Source organism: Lycorma delicatula, chromosome 13 (assembly GCF_047948215.1).
Source record: "Lycorma delicatula isolate Av1 chromosome 13, ASM4794821v1, whole genome shotgun sequence".
NCBI classification, from domain to species: domain Eukaryota; kingdom Metazoa; phylum Arthropoda; class Insecta; order Hemiptera; family Fulgoridae; genus Lycorma; species Lycorma delicatula.
In genome coordinates this window covers 10,925,923-10,947,113 of record NC_134467.1, presented here as the reverse complement: position 1 = coordinate 10,947,113, position 21,191 = coordinate 10,925,923, and the positions used below count along the sequence as shown (strand labels likewise).

Genomic DNA, 21,191 nt, shown 5'->3' with positions numbered 1-21,191 from the left:
GTAGAATTTTGTTGTGAGCAAAACCCTCAGTAGCCGGAGTTACACAATTATCCCAGCAGCTGTAACTCTTTTCTGGCTTTTACTTATTTTTCATTTGATTATTCTATTGAATTTGAAATAAGAAAGAACAGTGTTGTTTTAGTTATTTATATTATGTGTTATATGATACATTTTTCTTTTAAATTTTAGAGCAAAAATTCAATAAAATTTTTAACAGCTCAGGTTCTTTAGAGCTCTCAAAATGACATTTTTTTAAATTTGTTAATGGTTTTTGCAGACATTAATAATTGAATTCAAATTAATGACTTCTGAAATGAGCTAAAAATAAATTAAATTATTCTTCAGAAATAGGATTGAACAGTTGAGAGAATACCAAGCGATAAAATTTCACTGGTCTCACCAAAATCTTGCAATTGCTAATAGGAGTTTGCGAAACCCCAGAAAGAGATGTTTGAACCTGGAACTAGCATGATACTTAAGAACTTAATAGATATGTGAAAGCTTAAAAACTGCTAGAAAGAAACTATTTTTTTGAATCAGAATGAGGTAATCAGGCAGCCACATCATTGTTACTGCTGATATCGCTTTGATTACTGATATTATGATATTATTGATATCACTATTATTATGTGTAGGTGTGTTTGTAATGAAAGGGGTTTTATTTGATCCACATTAATAAACGCTGTCGTTAATTCTGTTTACAGTGTATATATGGGTGCTATGTTCATTCAGCAATACTACCTACATTCCATAGGAGGTGCTATTGGCTTCTACAGGTCAGTATTTTTTTTACTTATTCACACTATTAAAATATGTATTTATATCAGTTGATTTTATTAACTAAGTAGTTTACTTAATTGTATTTATTCATTGGAAATCAAACATTATTTTTAATCCACATTTCTGCTATGTCCTTTTTCTATTAATTCTCATCTTCAGTAGTTATTGTTTACACATAGTCATTCTTTCTCTGATATTGCGTATTTATTTTTGCCCATCCACTTCACTTAGTGGATTTTCTTTACAAACTTCTCACTTTCTAACATTTGACTCTATATATATATTTAATAATATTTTGACTACTATGCTAATAAAATTTAATATTATACAAAATATAAACCACCAAAACATCAGATAAGTTAAACTTACCTTATAAATTTCCAATAACTGGTTTTTGCAGTAACCCGCATCTTCAGTTGGTGTTAAATTTTATATTTATTACATTAAATCTTATTCTTTTTAATGATTTATCATTGTTTTCCACAGATGGAATAATAATATTTTCTATTGTTAAATTTTAAATTATTATAAACGTAATGTAATTGTTCTATTGTCATTATGATATGTAATTATGACAATAGAATAAAGGAAAATGCTATGTTTTAAGGATAAAATTATTCCAGTAATGGACAGCAAAATTACATTTATTTAATTATTTATTAATCAATTTTGATTTTTTCACCTTCAAAGCATTCCTTTTCAGTTGTAATACATTTGTACCGGTGCTTTTTCTAATCTTTGAAGCACCTCCGGAATGCAATTTCCAGTATGGCGTTTAGCTCCTTCAGTGATTCTGTCTTTATCTCTTCAGTGTTGGCAAAACATCGTCTTGCCAATGGTTCTTTACAGGTTGCAGAATTGGAAAAAGTCACAGAAGGCCATGTCTGGCGCATACAGAGCTCCAGGCTTCATAATGGTGTTTTTTTGGCAAAAATTCACGAATAAGGAGTGAAGTGTGAGCAGGTGCATTATCATAGTGCAATTGCTGTGAATTGTTTTGCCACAAATTTGGGCGTTTTCTTCAGATTGCTTCATCCAAACTGCGTAGAACTTTTAAGTAGTAATCCTTATTGACTCTTCGATAGTGATTTGGTGACGGTCCATAATCATTTTTTTTATTCTTTTGTCATTGTCATCGGTTGTTTATCAGCTTCATGGCCCCCTCTTGGAAACATTTCTACCACTTGTAAATGTTGTTGTATTCATAGAAAAATTGTCAAAAGTAACATTCAACATTATCAATGCGGTGCTACTCTTTATTCCATTCTTAAAGAAAATTTTTTTTTCATCTTTTCCACAAGTTAAAAATCACCGACCATACCAAAACAAGTGTAACTTTTTCAACAGCCAACAATAAACTAAACATCCGAAATGGCTAAGCTTTTTTTGGTAGATACATAATTGGTCATGTGTGTATTGGAAGGAGGAAGTATCTAGTCATTTAACTTGAATATTGACAGTGATAACCTGTGTTAAGCTTTTATACTTCTTCGTAGAGTTTGTGTGATTGTTTTTGTAGTGTTGGAAAGTCAAATCAGTATTTTGAACTGTGACAGTATATATATATATATATATATATATATATATATATATATATATATATATATATATTATAATCTTATTTATTAAGGATTTTGAATTTCTATTAATAATTCTTTGATTGCTACATCAGTTAAAGAAATTCAACAGTGATATGATTATTATGACAGACACGTTTTTGTAAAATGTTCATGTTTGTTTATAAATTATGTTAAAATACACAACAAAAAATACATTCATAAACGGAAATAAAATAAAGGAAGTAACTTTTATTAAGAATAAAAACAACCAAAGAGAACGTAGAATAAACTAAGAAAAGACAACAGCTCAAGAGACGATGAAAAACATGTTTTGTACATACAGCCTTGTGTGTCCTCATCCCCTAGCAAGTGCAGAACACATCGTACAGTTCTTCCTTTGTCTGTCTGTTTTACCATTTCATTTAATATTTTGGCCATGTTAAATTCATATGAACAAAACAATACTGCTGTCTATATCAGTTGCTTACCCTTTTTTGCCTTTCATCAGTTGTTTTGTTTTAGTGTTGTTTATTTGTACGTGTGTGTGTGTTTGTATGATTATGTTTACTTAAATTACAATGTATTGTTATATATTTTGAATTATAAATTACCAAAATGTGATAATGTATAAAGCTTAGCGAATATTTATAGAAATGTTTTTCAACTTATTATGTCACGATTAGCAAACTAATTATTAAAATTAAAAATTAATTCATCCAAAACTTAAATAATTTAAAAAATAAGATACTACTACCTAAGGGAAAAATACATATTAGCTTTAAAATTTCCAGTTTTTTCAATTTTCAGCATTCTTTGTTCTCTATTTATTTTAATCTCTTCTAGGGATTGTAAATATAATTTTTTCTTTCTTTCTCTCTTTTCATGAATAACTAGGAAAAATTTTTATTTTTTATCTCCCCGAGAAAGGATGATTGAATAAATGAGGACATTATCTGAACTTCTTAGCAATAGGACGGGTTACAAAAAATGACTTTCATAGTGATAGTGTACTGTGTAAGGGAAACATACCGGTCTACTTTCAGGTTTTCATTTCTATTCGTCCCACTTCTATTAAACCGTAAATTAAAATGAGAAGTTTGAGAGATTTTCAATCAAAATTATTTTTTTGTAATTACTACCTTGGGAGTGATTATGTTAAATTTCAGATTTCTAGGCATCTCAGAAATAGGTGGTTTTAAGCGATGAAGGGAGCAATGAAGGTGTTTATATTGATAAATGCAGATAGTTTAGAAAAACAATTTTGCCCTATTTTTTTATCAGGAAAACTTTTCTTATTGTACTAGCTTAAAACAGTTTCAACAGTAATATCATTTTTAGTTTCACAAATTATTTAAGTACTTCTAAATATTTGAAGAAAAAAATTACTTTTATTCGGTTAACTGAATTCGATGCACGCACACAAAAGTATGAGGTGAGAGAGAAAGTGTGAGTGCACGTACATGTGTGTCCAGCTAGATGGTGCAGTGGTCAGCATGTTGGCTTCTAGAACAGCTAGCCTTGGGTCTAGAATTTTTTCACCTGTCATCTCATCTTTCTTACTAAATTATGTGCTTAAACTCCGTGTAATTTTTTAGTAACAAAAAAATATATTTAAAATCTTTAATTTATGTTATACGATTATAATATTTTGAGTAAGCATCATCTTGTGTTCATTATTAAAGTATTTTCTATATATTTTTAAATATACAATTGTTTAACTTCGTTCAATAAGGCTAGATGAGATTAGACATGATCTGAATGAATGAATATCCAAATAATCATTTTTAATAATTACATTAGTCATAAACTCAAGCTGCTTTTGTAAGAATTTCAATAGTAATGTGGATTTTGAAGAATATAGGTCTAAAATTGGAAAACAGGTCTGCAATACATTCGGCATGTCAAATTTATATTAACGAGGGATAGTTGAATTAAATTTGTTATTGTTAACTACAACAGATTACACTCGGAACAAAACAGAATGCAAAGATATCTGCCTATTTATTTGACAGGTATTTAATTTTTAGTGGCGGTTATATATATATATTTTTTTTGTTTAAGATGGATGCGGTTTGAAATTGCGTTCCAATCCTTTGTAAATCATGTTTTGAATATTTTCCTTGGGTTGTTTTGGGAGATTAACAAGATATTTGAGTCCTCCGGATGCGATTTCCCTTCAGTCCATCCACTGAAGGCCTTTCGGTATAGTAGGAATGCTTCTGATGGGGGGGGGCCTAGTTTTTGGAGGGTCCAATGCACTCTCTTCATTGAGGAAGTTGCATGTGATGTCTGTAGGCAGCTGCCTGACTAATAATTGTAAGTTGAAGGAAGGATATGGAATTTAGATTTTAAAGATTCTGTTTTGTCTTCTTTTTCTTCTTATAATGGCACTCTGGGCTGGGTTGAGTTTACTGTCACATGACAGCCTTCTTGCTACTTTCATGTAACAGACTGCAGTTGTATATAAACTTAGCGTCTAAATGATGGGTCTATAACCTGTAATATTTAATTTGTGGATGAATAAATATGTAAAATTTAAATTCTCAAATTAAAAAAAAAAAAAAAATTATTTCACTGTATATTTCATAATCCTGTTGTAAAACTGAAACTGATTCAGAATAATTAAAGAAATGGAGTACTGAAGTGTCATAAAAAAAATAATTATTTATAAATTTAAAATGTCTCATCATTAAATTGGTTTGGATATATCAAATGTTCAGATGACTATCTGAACTGTTATACTGATATACACAGTATGTACATATGGGATTGTATTGTGTACATTTACATTACCATTGTATGTGTGTGTTTCTCTCTCTCTCTCTCTCTCTCTCTGTGTGTGTGTGTGTGTGTGTGTGTGTGTGTGTGTGTGTGTGTGTGTGTCTGTCTGTATGCACATATTGGTGTTTATTGTTGAATTATAAAATTATGCTCTCTGAATATATTGTAAAATTATTGTGTATATAGTTATTGTTGACATGGTATTTTAAAGATGTGTTTTTTAATATCTCTCTCCCTCTCTCTCTCTCTCTCTCTCTCTCTCTCTCTCTGTTTGTGTGTGTGTATGTTGTGTTGTTATTCCTCTATTGATTATTTAAATTAGATTCTACTGTTGTGTTGGCCGTCTTCTACTCTTATATCTTCCTTGTTATCTGACCTAGCCATCCTCACAGAACCCAACCATTCACCCTCTCTTACTACATATTCTGACCCTCTAACCACCCTCTCTCCCCTATCACTATTTTATATATATATATATATATATGGACAGAATTTCCACTCATATCCCTCTTACACGATGCCTTCTCTTTGCTCTTCTTTATTTCTGTTCTCCTTTTTTTTCTTTTTATCTATCTATCTATCTATATATATATCTTTACTATGATATTTTTATTATTTTCATATTTCATATTCATGGAGTTGTATTCATTTCATTCTTTCTAACAACCCGTCTTTCTCTTTTATTTGCCGTCTATCCTTTATCATTTTAATATTTATTATTATTATTATATTTTCATTTATTCTTTTTAAATTATATACCGTAGGCTGATTTTTTATTATTTTAAGTTTTATTTTTAAATTTATGTATATATTATTTTAATTTTTTATTATTTTTGTGAATTTAATTAAGCTTTTTTATGGGGGTAGAAGTAATATGTTTTGGTATGATGTAATAATTTTTAAATTTAAGGATTTCAGTTGTTATTGATTTATATATTAATGTTTTACTATTTTTATATCTTGTTGGTTGATTTACTGGTGTTTTAATATTTTATTTTTAAATTTATTTATCCTTAAAGAAAAGAAAAGAAAAATAAACTTCCTTTTTATCATGCTGTTTGGGTTAATAAAAATTTGGTTTGGAAAAATTTATGGACAGGTAATATGCATATAATTATAAGCTGGTTATATTTTGACCTGATTACATCAAGAAGGATTTATTAAATTATGTTAATAAAGCTCTATAAAAGACATGTTAAAAAAAAAATGGAATATAACCATTATTTGTAGCTTTAGACAATACTTCTCTGCCTTTCTTAGGTCTGTAACAGATGTATCAAAAATCCTGTAGTTAAATCCTCTAAATTGGAAGTGCAATACTGGGTGTGCGAAAAATAACTCTGCATTTTTAAATTAAATTTATTTTATTACATTTAGAATTACAAATATAAATGTTTTATTACATGAAATTACAAAGTCTAAAGAATTATTTCTTTAATGTAACTCATTATGAACACCGTTTACAGTCCTGCAAATCGATAATCCACGTCATTCCGTACTCCAGCAAGCATGTCCACAAGAATCACTCCTGCCGGTGATGTTATTTGGCCCAAGTAGTCGAGTGACTGATTTTCTTGGTGTATGTTGCCTTTTGTATAGCCCTAAAACAATAAATCCATCAGAATCAAATTGAGAGTTAATGGTGATATTCCAAATTGAGAGTTCCAAGTGATGGGAACTCCTCTGCCTGTCCTCCCGTTTAAGAACCTGTCGTTGAGCACAGTTTGCATAAATTTTGTGTGATAGGAGAGGATCCATCCTGTTGGAAAATTAGGCTTCCACATTTTCAGTCTGCAAAAACAAAGTTCTCGAACATGTCTGAGTTCACTGCACTCAAAATTGTATGCTCGTGAAATAAAATGGCCCAAAAATTTGATTATGATACCGTACCAGACATTCACTTTTTGATAGTTGCAGACAAACTCCACCGATTTTTTTGTGTGGATCTTCTGAGTTCCATATTCCATTGTTACGGCGATTCATAACTCCTTGAAAATGAAATATTGTTTCAGCAGAAATGAAGTTGAATATGGCCGTTATAAATTGAACTCTTTGTGGCTTATCATTAGGTTTAATTTCACAGATTAGCTGCAGTTTATAAGGTACCAATTCTGCAGTTAGATAAGATTCAATCTTGACAATCGGCCAGTAAAGTGATGCTAATCAAACATCGAGAAGCTAAAAGTCAAATTTTCTGTAATTTTTTTTTTGGGAAGAAATGTATACTATCAACAGCCAGTCCTACAGAGATAAATAAAGTGAAATCACCTGACATACTTTTAAAAAAGGAATACTTTTTCTTCAGGATAATCCTTATACCTGCTGCACAATTAATTGTTAAAACCATTCGGAAGTTCTGAAGTTTTGATGTACCCATCTTGTAGTTAACACCTGATTTCATTATACATCTATTTGTTTTAATTCTTCATGGATTCATCGCATGAAATCAAGTTTCTCAGCAAGAAATTTAAAAAACTAATTAGACTTAAAGGTAAAAATTTTTTTTCCTGTAAAATTATAGTTAGAAGTATGGCTAAAGATTATTTTGAAATACCAATACGTTGTTAAATTTATTAATAGACAATATTAAAGTAACAGTCATTTATCTTTATCGATTGTGTGACACTCATAAAACACCTGATGTATAAGGCACTGATTTCAGTTGCTTTCTTATTAAGAGTAATAATTTTCATTATTTTCCCCAGTCCTTTTGATGAATCGAGTAACATTCTTACATACAGAGTTGAATGTCAACTGAATTTTGATGTTCATGTGTTGTTTTGTAACACTATATTTAGCTTATTGTAAAAGGCAATAATGAAATACTTCAGTCCTAGTATTTTTTTCATATTTCGTCTAGCATGAGATGCTTGTTATTTTTGAGGCTAATTATATCATTTTCAATTATGACATATTTCAGTATCAATCGGCTTATATTCATTTGGTTATACTGACTCACAGATATATTCTTTTCTGTGTTTATGAAAATATTGAACAATTTTGTATGAAAAATTTTGAATTGAACAATTTGCTATATTGTAAGTTTCAATATTATATATTAGGATTAAATGTACATTTTTTGTAGCTTATGAAATAAGTTAAACTGTATTAGAGAATAGGTTATTTAATATAAACCAGAAATGTTACTATTATAAAAAAAATATAATAATTACCATAATTTTTTAATAACCCAAATAATGCATGTATTTGTATTGAATTAAGATAATTTTTTTTTCTAATATATATATATTTTTTTTGTTTCAGAATCCTGATATAGTTTTGGTTCACTATTTGAATGTACCTTATCCGGATGATAACAAGTTAGCAGTTATAACACCGAGTCTGGCATTATGGGGTGATAAAAAGGAATGGACTAAAGAAGAGCTTGTATCACAACTAAAGCCAATGTGTGAGTCGTCTTCGTCCGTCTCGCACTATTCTTCTGGTGTGTCTTTCTGTCCTGTCCTATCTGTCTCTTTTGACCGACTACTACTCTTTTATTTTTTTTTATTATTATTATTACATATTCTCTTTTTTAAATTTTTATTATTCATATTTATGTATTTACTTTTTGATGCTTTTATTTTCATATATTTTTATCTTAATCTCAGGTACTTACGTATTAACGCCACTGCAGCTACAGCTTTATTTAAAAACAAAGTAGTCAATTGGATTTCGGTGGAAAATGAACAGTCTCTTTATTAATTTAATTAATGTTTATTTATATATATTTATTTTATAAATATAATTTAACCAAACTTAACCTACGCTCACTAACCTTGGTAATTAATTAACACCGTAATTTTTTGAGTATTTATTTAATAAATTCAGTAACTATTGCAATTATTTATTATTTAAATAATCAAAACACTCCTGTTAATTAGTCAAGGTTGGAGCGTAGGTTAAGTTTGGTTAAATTATATTTATAAAATAAATAAATATAAATAATCATTTATTAAAATTAATAAAGAGGCTGTTCATTTTCCACCAAAAACCCGATTGACTACTTTGTTTTTAAATAAAGCTGTAGCTGCGGTGGCATTAATACGTAAGTACCTAATCTCATTATCATTGTTTTTATCAGTCTTTACTTAATTAAATTTAATTTATGTTGTTGATTTTTATTTTAGAATTTAATTCTGTCGTTATTAATTCCATATTTTTCTATTAATAACACTTTTCAAACTTTTTTGTATGTAGTATGCTTGTTTGTGAAAGAGAAATTCAGCACGTGCATGTTGCTTAGCATGTTTTTTTGGTGTTGTTTTTTTTTCAGTATTTTTTAAAATCTTATTTATAGTTTGTGTTTTAATTTATTATTTGACTTCATACAATTTTCTAATTAAAATCTAAATTAAAGTAATTCAATTGAAGATTGCTTTATTTTGATAAAATAGATATAGAGGGCTATTCCAAAATCGAGTTAGAATTGGCGGTATAAAAAAAAAAATTAAGTAATTAATTAAAAGATTCTATTGTATACATAACTTATCTACATGTCTGTATTACTTCCCTATGTAGACATCAACAACATGCACTTATTACATCGTAACAGTGGGATACCATCATAAAAAAAGTATATTTAAATCTTCCAGAACTTTATCCTAAAAAAACTGATTCCACTGATTTTCACTTTCTGCAGGAACTGAGTGACAAATATCAGTTGTGGGAGATGATTGTAAAAATTCCACTTACATATCTCAAGGAACTTTTGTGCGACTTGCGGAGTAGAACTTCGGTTGTAACAATAAACAACACTCTTGAACTTCTTATATTGTTGATTTTTTTTATTAACCTTGAAGCTTCTGCAGTGTTTTAAAGTTAACTTCCAACATTATTATAGTCTATCACTGTAGATTCTGTTAAAAGTTTCTTACAGTCACAAGCCGTCATTTATCAATTTGGCAGTGGCTGGTTGCACTTTTATTTAGATTTCCACTATTTGAATCTCCAGCACAATAATTTATATGTCACTTATAATATTTTTACTATAAACATTTTACTATTATTAATGCTTTTTGAATTGCTGTGTTTTATTTTTGCCAATAAAAAGTAGCAACTAATCACAGCAAGCACCTTCTGGTCGGCTGGCATGATGGTAATGGGTTTGTTATTTCTTCATCTACTGCTTTACATGCACTGAACAGAATGGTCAACAGATGCATGTTAAATGAGAATATACATTACAGATTGATATTCTACACATGCTATGACTACATATGTCAATTTTCGAATAACTTGAAAAAAAATTTATTGTTATATTAAAAGTACTTTTGTCTTTTTTTATTTGTAGAATTATTATTTTTGTAGTTCATTGGATATTGTCAGGAATTTCTTAGGGCAATGATTCTCAACCTTTTTAGTTCCATCACCCCCCAAAAAAAAAAAAAATATATATATAAAGAATATTTCACAACCCCCTCCCCAGACCAACCCAATGGAACATAGTTAAAACTATTTAGTTGCATTGTTAGCAACAGGTAACACGTATATACGAAGTGTGTGAGAAAAGTAATGAGACTGACTTTTTACGTACCAACGTTTTAATTTTTTTCACACCATATTATCTCCTTCAAAGTAGTTCCCTTGGGCAGCTATACACTGGCAGAGTCGTTGTTCCCACTCCTGGTCGCAGTGCTGCAAGGCTTCAACTACTAGGGCTTTTAACTGGTCGGTTACAGTCTTCTGAATGTTCTCCAGAGTTCCAAAATGATGTCCTTTTAAAACATGTTTCAATTTCGGGAAAAGGAAAAAGTCACAAGGACTCAAATCAGGGGGGTTGAGGAACTGTAGGAACGCTTTTTGAAGTCAAAAATTTCCTGATGGAAATGGCCGTGCGACACGGGGCATGTCATGATGAAGCATTAACTTTCTGCAATGTCTGATCTCATGCGAATCACTCTTTTCCTGAGCCTTTCAAGGACACCTTTGTAAAACACTTGGTCGACAATTTATCCTGGAGGAATAAATTCTTTATGCACGATAACCCTACTGTCAAAAAAGAAAATCGGCATGGTTTTGATTTGCTCATACAACATTTTTTCGGTCGAGGAGATGACGGAGTGTGCCACTCTTCACTTTATCGCTTTGTTTCAGGATCGTACTCAAATATCCAGGATTCATCAACTGTGATCACACGATTGAAGAATTTTTTGTCATTGTCAATCCTCTCAAGAAGATCAATGCATACATTTCTTCGATTGTCCTTCTGTTCCGTTGTGAGGTTTTTCGGCACCAATTTCGTACAAACCTTTCGCGTGTCCAAATCGTCTGTCAAAAATTGATGTATGGTGAAAGTGTTTAAATTTAACCTTTCACTCATCATCCTTATTGTTAAACAATGGTTTGATCTCACAAGAACCCTCACATGCTCAATGTTTTCATCAGATTTTGAAGTTGGTCTCCCTGAGCGAGGTTGATCTTCAACGTGTTCTTGGCCTTCCAAGATTGCCAGATCGCTCACAGTGTTATCAGTCTTATTACTTTTCTCACACACCTCGTATGAAGCGTACAAACATGAGCAATTTACAGGTTTCAACTTGATTTGCATGTGCTCCTTGTATTTTGATTTGCTCGCATAATATTTGCTATAAAAGCATCATGTTCAAACATGCATATGATACGTTTTAACACGTCATGCTCTGAGCAGTATAAAAGAGGCGTAAGGAATTACAGAAAGTCAGTTTAGTTTCGAATGCAAGCCATTCTCTGTGGCGCGAATGGTAACATCTTGGCCTTTCATCCAGAGGTCCCAGGTTCAAATCCCGGTCAGGCATGGCATTTCCACACGCTACTTCTCATTAAAAAAAAAGCAATACAAAAAAAAAGGTTTTGAATGCAAAGCGTGTATCTGGTGCCTTTATTTATGATTTTAAATCGTAGTTTCATTGTTTATTTTTTTCAATTAGATTCTTATGCAAAATGGATAAATTTGTAAAAAAGCGAAGTGAACCATCTACATCCAGTGAATCAATTTCTAAAAAGATAGATCGTAAAAAGGAGTTATTAATTTATGGTTTTACCTCAGTAGAGGGAAAGCCACTTCTTTCTTTTTCTGTTTAGCCTCCAGAACCACTTTAAGGTATTACTTCTGAGGATGAATGAGTATGATATGTATGAATAAAAATTGTAGTCTTGTACAGTCTCAGGTTGACCATTTCTAGATTTGTGGTTAATTGAAACTCAACCACCAAAGAACATCGGTATCCACAATCTAGTATTCAAATCTGTATAAGAATGGAGACATAGTGTGTAATTTGTTTTCAGGTCCTCTTCGATGGAAGCATGAAATCAGAAAAAAAATTAATTTGACACTTGGAAACTACATCCAGATAATAAAAGCAAATCCTTGGAATTTTTTAAATGAAAATTACATACTTTGAGAAATCAGCAAGCTTCTATTTGTAAATCAAATCATACTGATAAAAAAGTACACTTGTCGCATCTTATCTCATAGCATTAAGAGTAGCTAAGATGTACAAACCCTATACAATTACAGAAAACTATATTACCTGCTCCAATCGATATGGTCAGTATTTTAATAGGCATGGAAAAAGCAAAAGGATTGAAAAAAATCTGCTTTCTAACGACACAGTATCAAGGCAAATTGATGACATGGTTGCCACTGTTCGTGATCAGATAATTCAGCAAGTGAGTTCAAGTGAATTTTTAATATCCAGTTTAATGAACAGATGTGGCAAACATTTTTCAGTTATTATGTTTTGTGACATATGAATGCAATAGGGGCAGATCAATCAAAGAAAAATGTTGTTTTACAAATCAGTACCTGGTCATAAAACAGGACAATGTCTTTTTGATATATTTTATGAAGCTTCTAAAAACATAGATTGGACAAAATGTATTGCAGTACGTAGTGATGGTGCAAAGACTATAACAAGAAAGAACAGTGGAGTTCTGAAAAAGATCGTCTTATACCAAAGGCAAAATAGACGCACTACTTCCTTCACAGACATTCTCTTGATACAAAAAATATGCCAGAAAATCTCAAACAAATGTTTTATAAAGCTGTAAAAATGGTTAATTTATTAAAATTTGACTATTACAGAATAGAATGTTTGCTAAACAATTTGATTTGAAAACTTGAAAACAATTTGATTTTGTATGTTTCTAACGTAGATCCACATATGAAGAAACTTTTAAATAAAAAAACCGAGTGCAACCATCACTTTATGTGTGTATTTATATATGTAAATAAAATGTTTATAATAAATGATGTTTTTCTCATGAAATGATTTCGTTATAGTTTACGTGTAAAATTGTTGGTTAATTTCATTACCCTCTTTCATAACACCGCTACTCCGGGTTTAGAAAGACTGACTTAAAGTATTCCTCTTTTACTGAGTTAATTATTTTCAATATAGGAAATCTAAGTCCAAATTTTGGATGTTTCGTGTTATTTTAATTGAATTAATTTTTTTCCTTAAAAAACTCTTTCCTAAAATCCATCTCAGTATGTAAATTAAGAGAAAAAATTGTAGAATTATATATTAATTTTAATTCGATCTTAATTTAATTAAGCGAGTTGATTATATAATACTTCGCCTTAACATCAGCTATTTCTTTTCCAATTCTAGAATTTCTTCTTTTTTCTTTATTATTATCTGTTTATATGCTTGTATTACTTTTATAATAGATTTTAGTTAGAATTTAATTTTATTACAGTATATTATAGTTTTATCTGCTTTTTTATATTTTTAACATCATTCAGTTATTAAATTTAGATTTAATTACTAGCGATTTATTCAGTTTGATATATCAGTATAAATATTTGCACTTTTTTTACTCCACTTTTGTAGTTTATACTTTATAAATTGGTGAGCATTTAAAACTGAACTGAGCTGGCTTCTACTGCAGTTATTTAAGGTCACCTTCAATGCTACCGTTGCTGCTACAGTTAGATCCATTAGTGGTTCATATTTACTGTTCTCTTCTATTGTTGTCATTTGTAAACTGTTCCTGCTTCAACGCAGAGTAGTTTTGTTCTTGTAATTATGTTTTTTAAAATACCTTATTCGATCAAGAAAAGGGTTATTATAAAGAAGGTTATGTGGGTTTTCGATACATTTAAGAAACGCTTAAAGTTGTGAAAAAATTTCTGGATGACAATATCCCAACAAAGAGTAAGATACATGATTTGGTTTGAAAAATGGCATACATTGGGGTCGGTTTCAAACACAAAACAAAATAGGTGATGTTCCATTAGGACTCCAGAGGCCATTTTTAAAAAAAAAAACATTTCTGTTAATCCAAAAATAATCTTCACGTAAGTTATCACAACAAAGTGGTGCAAAATACACATCTTGCAGTAAAATCCTTCGTAATCAAAGTTGAAACTGTGTCATTTAAGAATTTAGTGACAACTTAAAAAGAACAAACTAAACCAAAACGTCTTAATTACTGCGATTGACTTTTCCAAAACATTGTCAATGGATCAAGAATTGACCCGATGCTGTATTTCTTATTAGATAAGGCACGGTTTCATTTATTTGGGCATGTTAATTTGCGTAACACCAGGTGTTAGGTGACTGAAAATCCTCATCAGATGTATAAACGTCCACTTCATTATGAGAATTTGTTGTACGGTGAGCTTTTTCTGGTAATCATATAGGGGCAAAAATATTGTTTGAAGACAATCAATGAAGAGGTGTACCATATAATTTTCAAAGAATTCTACGTTCAGTTAACAGATTGTGAAGAAGATTATGGATTCCTCCAGTAAAACAGAGTACTTCTTACACATTAAATAATTCACTAGTATGTCTTCATACACCTTTTACCGAAGAACAAACTGTCAGCAGAGGGCAGTCGCCTTCACACTTCTCAGATTTATCTAGTTGTGATTTTTTTTTGTTCTGGGCTCTTCAAATGATAAGATTTATGAATCAAATCATCACACTGTCAATCAACTGAAATTAACAATATTCATTTGTGGGTGACTGAATTTTGCTGATTGATATGCTGTCGTGGCATACTTGATGCATCTATGCACTAGGGTGTAGTTTAGGGCTTAAAGGTGACAGGCGTGGAGTCTTCGATCTTCCGCGAGTAGGCGTTTAGCTTAGTTCCTGAGGGCAATGTGGTAGCTTTAGGTGTCAGATGTCTTCTTCGGAAGGCAAAACTCAATACTATCTCTCGAGGTAAATTTACTGATGTAGGTGTCCCTCGGGGCATCTGCATCAGGGACATCTCACGTGGCCGGGCTGAACACTGTGGAATGTGATCAGTTTGAGGGCAAAAAGATGTCCTCCGTTAAAGCCATTATTGGCAAGGAACAGAGGGGATGGTGTAGCGACCTGACACGCTATAAGGCAGGATCTTCTCCCCTCGGGGGGGGGGATTGAGATGTCAATCAACTGAAGCTAAACATTTAACAATAAAGCGACAGCATTGTGAATAACATTTCGCACCATTAATATTATTACTTCAAATATATTTTGAAAAATTATTGTAAATATGTAAGCTTTTGCTTATCTAAATATGAATCTAATTTAATTTACATTTTTATTTTTTCATTTCATTCATAAAATGTTATATTTCCTACTGCATTTAGTCTGTAGCAGTTAATTTTTTGTAGCTCACTTGATATATGCTTAAAAATTTATTACAAATAATTTATGTTATTTGACCTATGCAACAGATTAGAATGGTAGGAATATTTACAGTTTGGAGCTGTTATTTTTTTTTTTTACTACTGTAAATTATTACAGATAAATTTCTTAAATTTCATTAAAAAAATAAATGAATTTATTTTTGAATAAAAATATTTTGCTTCATTTTGTATTGAAAAACATATCTTCCATAGGATTTTTTTTTTACTGTGAATCAATTTATTAGGTTTAATTATTCAAATTTTCTGCCACAGTATAATACTTTCTGAAAAACCACTCTGCTTGTTTTTCAAACTTTCTTATTAAAACTCTTACACAATTTATTTAATAATATGTCATTCAGTTCTGTTAAGCTCAGTAAATATTTGTTGATAATACCTATAGCATACAATTTTAAATTGCTTCATATTGTTTTAATTTAAGGAACATTTCATAAATGATGTAGGATTGACTCCACTGTGAAGTTGTTGATGGAATTCCACTGAAAAATCAAACCAGTTGTAATTGAAAACTCCTGGCAGTTACATTTGTATCTGTTAGTACCCTAATATAATCCATTTTGAAATGATGAGTGTTAAAAATGGCACCAGTAAGTATCTCAAGTACTGTCCATATTGATTGAGGATGAAAGAACCTGCGTCAAAATTTCTTATGCGGTAAAAAAGGCCAATAGATATTAGTAGTGATTCAAACGAAGTTTGTGACAGACAGATAGAGCATACTTCAATTTCACTTTGGATTACTCATTTTAATAAAATACTAATAAGCATGACTTACGAAAGCTGAAAACTGAAAATATCAGAAATCAAAAGTATGCGTTAAATCAGAAGTTGGAGCTGTTAACAACATGACAATGCTACAACTGAAGCGCACAATGCACCGTCATTGAAAGTAAACGAGTCGTTTATTGTTCAATTATTTTTTTACTTTGATTACTGAAGTGCATCTTTTTAAATAACTGTTCATCACTGGCTAAATCTAAAAAATTTAATGGCTAATGATTAATAAATATATTTAATAAGAGAAATTTCTAGCGATACAGGCTGTATCCAAATTCATAATTAAGAAAAAGTGATTGTTATAATAGTTATCGATTATTTTTATAAGGATCATTAATAATTAGACAAATGGTAACAGCAAAAAAACTATTTAATAGAATAAACTGAAACTGTCTGACATTCAAGTTGACACCCCTGTTATTAAAAAATATCAGCTGTTCACAAATAATTTTCATGATAACCTCTTTTGTTTATTTCAAAATATCGGCTGCATGGAAGAACATTATGGTGCGATAAAATCTTATTTTTCTGGATGTGTAAGACTATCCGAAATTCACTTGCAGTTATTAAAACAGTATAGTAAAAAACATATTAACTCTCAAACTTCTATAAGCAGATTGAATAATTTAAATCGTGGAAACAACCGTTTTTCATTGTAGCAGACCGATTGAAATTTCAACTGACACTTTGCAAATCATCTTATTGATTTTTTTCGCAAGGATATACGTATAAAAGTTTTGGGAAATGCTGAAATTTTTAGTGTGAATATCAAGCCCTGCCCATTCCATTATCCATGATAAGCTGAATTTCTGCAGAATGCATTAAGGTAGGTTTTCTAATGTCTCAACTCAAAATTATCAAGACACTTCAATTTACATTTGTGTGGAACTTAAACAATCATTTTTAGTGGATTTTAATGGTTTTTTAGATCACATGGTAACTTGTGATGAAACTTTTATTCGTCATTTTGAGCCACAACCAGCACATCAGATTATGTATTGGAAACATTCAAGTTCATCCGTCACAAAAAAATTTGAAACCTTCATTTCATCTTCCAGAGAGATTCTAATGGTGTTTTGGAAGTATAAAGGCTGAGTTTATTCCAATTATTTGGAAGAACAGTGTACAATGATCAGCGAGTTCTATTGTGATATACTAGAAAAGAAAGTGAAACCTGCAAGAGGAAAAATCTGAATTCTCTCTCAAAAGGCAAAATTCTTCTGCATGATAGCGCTTGCTCCCATATGCTCAAAAGACACAGGTAGCAATTCAACAGTTTTTTTGGAGGTTTTTCATATTCATCTTATAGTCCTGATCTTAAATCATCAAAATGTTTTTTTTCTTCAGTCCTCTAAGAGGTTTTACAGGGCAATGATGAGCGAATCAAGAATGGCTTATACATAAAGATAAATAATTCTTTACTTCTGGAGTAAGAAAGCCTACAAAAATGGTTAAATGTAGGCGGGAATAATGTGGACAAGTAGTGTTAGTTTTTTTTTTGTCATTGAATAAATAATAATTTTTCATATACTTATTGAATAACATTCATATTTAGCGTGATATGTGAAGAACACGTAGAAAATTCTTATCTTTCACCATTTATGGATAGAACCTTTTAATAACAACCAAATTACACAAATTAATTAATAGTAATTTACATTCTACTAAAATATTCTGATAATGATATAAGAAGAAATCAAATATCTTTTACACATCTGTCGGCCATGAATTGGATGATGTACTTGTAAATTCACGTAACTTTAATGTTTGACCTTTCGTGATTAATTTGTTACTGTATACCTATTTATTTTTTTATTTTTTTTTTTTTGGAAATTGCATTTAAAACCCAGTTTTTTTTTTTAATAATATGTCTAAATATATATTTTTAATAATTATTTATTGTTTTTCAAACGTCATTTCCTTTTTTTTGTTTGGTAATATAAAATAACCGTGGTTAAAAATCAATTAAAAATATATTTGAATGCTAATTTTATAGATTGTTCTCATAAATTGTAGCTAAATTAACATTACTGATTCAAGAACGGTTGGCCTGAGATTGGACGAGGCCAGATGCTAAATTGTGATTATGCTTATAGCCTGCTGTTGATTCAGTGTAACATTGAAGTAAATAAATAAAATTATTTAGAATTATAGTTGTATATATTGTTGTATTTAGTTAATATGTAATTTAATAATCCTTTTTTTTTAAATCTTTTACACGTCCTTTGATCGTTTTACCTTTTGTTTTTATTTTTTCTTTTGTTTGATTTAGTTTAGATATGTTTGTTTTTTGTAGTAATAGATGTGTTTTTCTTTGTTTGTTTTTTGCTCACAGTTTATAGTGAGGATGAACCAGATCTTAACAACGAATTAGAAATATCGGTAAGTGTGTGTCGATTAATATTCTATTGTTTTTGTATATTTAGTTTTAATTATTTAATTACATTTTTTTTTCGACTATTTTATTAACCAAATTAAAAGTAAAAAAAAAAAAATACTATATATAGTTAAATATAGTATAGTTTTAAAATATTTATTTTCTAGTATTTATTATAAAGAAGTGATCTATAACAAAAAAATAATAAATTTATAAAATATAGTTTAAAAATATTTTAAAAAAATGTAACTTTTGTTGTGATAATGAAAAAAAAATCTTATTTGAGTCCAGGGTATATTATAGGGACCAGAACTACTTAAATTTTAATTGCCCTTAAAGTGACAAAAAAAGATTTAAAAAAAACCTTTTTAGCAATAAAAATAGAGTTAAAGAAAAACAAACAGAGCATTATATTTTTTAGTGGTGGGAAATAATTTTTTTTTTTAATTTTCTAGAAATACTCATATTTAGTTAAGCTCAACAAATTTGCTTAAGTAAAGGTTTTTCTAAATTTAACTACCCTCCTCCAATAAAGGCTAAAACAACAACACAAATATTTTTTGATGTTGTTTAAAAACATCAAAAAAATATGGCGTATAAAAAACAAACAAAAAATTTAAATACTAAAACATGGAAGATAGAGCAAAAAAAGAAAAAAAAGATATATTTTTCAATTTTAAGAGGTGGGGGTTGATTTTTTGAAAAAAAAATGTATTTACATATACATTGTAGGTGACAAGTTTACTTTAATAAAGTTTTATTTAAAATGCCTTTGAAGAAAATCAAAATTGATTTTTTCACAGTATCCGCCATCCCCTTAATGAATTTTGAAAAAAATTAATATGTGCAATGCATCTTACATAGAAATATTTGAGCCAAATTTTAAGAAAATTGATTGGTCAGTCCTGAGATTTAAGACCAAAAGTAGTGCGATCCACATAGTATATACATACGTATGTTTTTTGGTCTAGATGAACTAGTTGGACCGAAAAATATAAAGATTTGCAAAAAAACTGATACCTCATTTTTTATATCGATCACCATACTTCCCCACCTTTATATAGCTTTATTCTCCAGAAAAGTAGAATTATTCAATTTTATTTTTTAAACATTTGATTATACAAATTTATTTTGGATAAGAATAAATTGCTAAAATTTAATTTTTGGTTAATATTTTCTTTCGTTTTTCTCTCTCTGTATTAAATTGATTACTGGCATTATGTTAAAAACCCTCTTATTAAAGTTATTGCCATAGTCTCAAGACTTGCCTCATTTTAACCAAGTAGAACAAATTACAAATAAATTACACTGAAAAAAACATTATGAAAATAATAGAGAACTGAAAAATCTTTAAAAAAATAATGTGTGAAAAAGTCACACATTTAAAGAAAAAAAAAGAGTAGAATATCACTTAGCAAATTTAGTGAACAACATTTATTAAAAAATAAAAAGGAAAAGTCATATGTAGAGTTTAAGATAAGAATGTTTAGCAAAGAAAAGTATATAATTTTAATGAAAATTATTATCTGCTGTAAAAAGTGATGCGATTGATCCATTACACTTTTGGATAAATAACAGAAAAAGAGAGCAAGTAAAAGATTAAATAGAAAGTTTATGCAAAGATGGTTTTAAGAGAACAAAAGATGTAGTAAATATTATGAAATATAAAGAAGTATTAATGAAAAAATGAAAAATCATGAATGACAAAAAATATTTTTTTTAAAATTGCAATTATCACATTTTTTTTTGCTTGACAATTAATTCACCACAGAAGGTTAGAAGCTTGTATATGGGAATATGGAAATGGAATTTCGTAGCGATTGAAAAATACCATGTCTGAAAAAGATTTGAACTATTTGTAGTTCCATATAGCCAATCTACGTCCTTGGCAAGATAGTAAAGTACAATTAAAGGCAGTTCTTCTGTAGGTTAATCTCCTCCTCTTCCTTTATCTTTTGTTTGTTCTGTGGATAAGTGCTATAGAAATTGGGTCAGTTATCATCCTTGTTCTATTTGTAACATAATGCTCGTGTGTCCCTTCTAATAACTTGCAGAGTATCTGCTTCTTTATCAGAGTTAAAAAGGCTAGCAACTCTCTCTGTATCTCTAAAACTTTAGTTTGTTTTCCTTTACAAAAAAAGATACTAAACGGTTTACTTGGTGGTAGGTTTTTTTTTTTTTTTGAGAAAGGCTGTTTATAGTGAGTGATTCACGAAGAATGTAACAAGCTTTCAGGACATGTTCTACTGGTGGAAAATAAAGAACATTCATATAAACAATTCGACAA

The 21,191-nt window shown here is 29.7% G+C and overlaps 1 protein-coding gene across 1 annotated transcript in view; it reads left to right on the top strand.

The window, feature by feature from the left end:
- The window catches only part of Camta (Calmodulin-binding transcription activator), a 403,237-nt gene that overhangs the window by 270,050 nt on the left and 111,996 nt on the right, over positions 1–21,191 (top strand). The window contains exons 7-9 of the mRNA XM_075381347.1: positions 705–776; positions 8,385–8,565; positions 18,863–18,909. Coding sequence (XP_075237462.1) covers positions 705–776; positions 8,385–8,565; positions 18,863–18,909 — 300 coding nt within the window. The remainder of the gene's footprint in view (positions 1–704; positions 777–8,384; positions 8,566–18,862; positions 18,910–21,191) is intronic.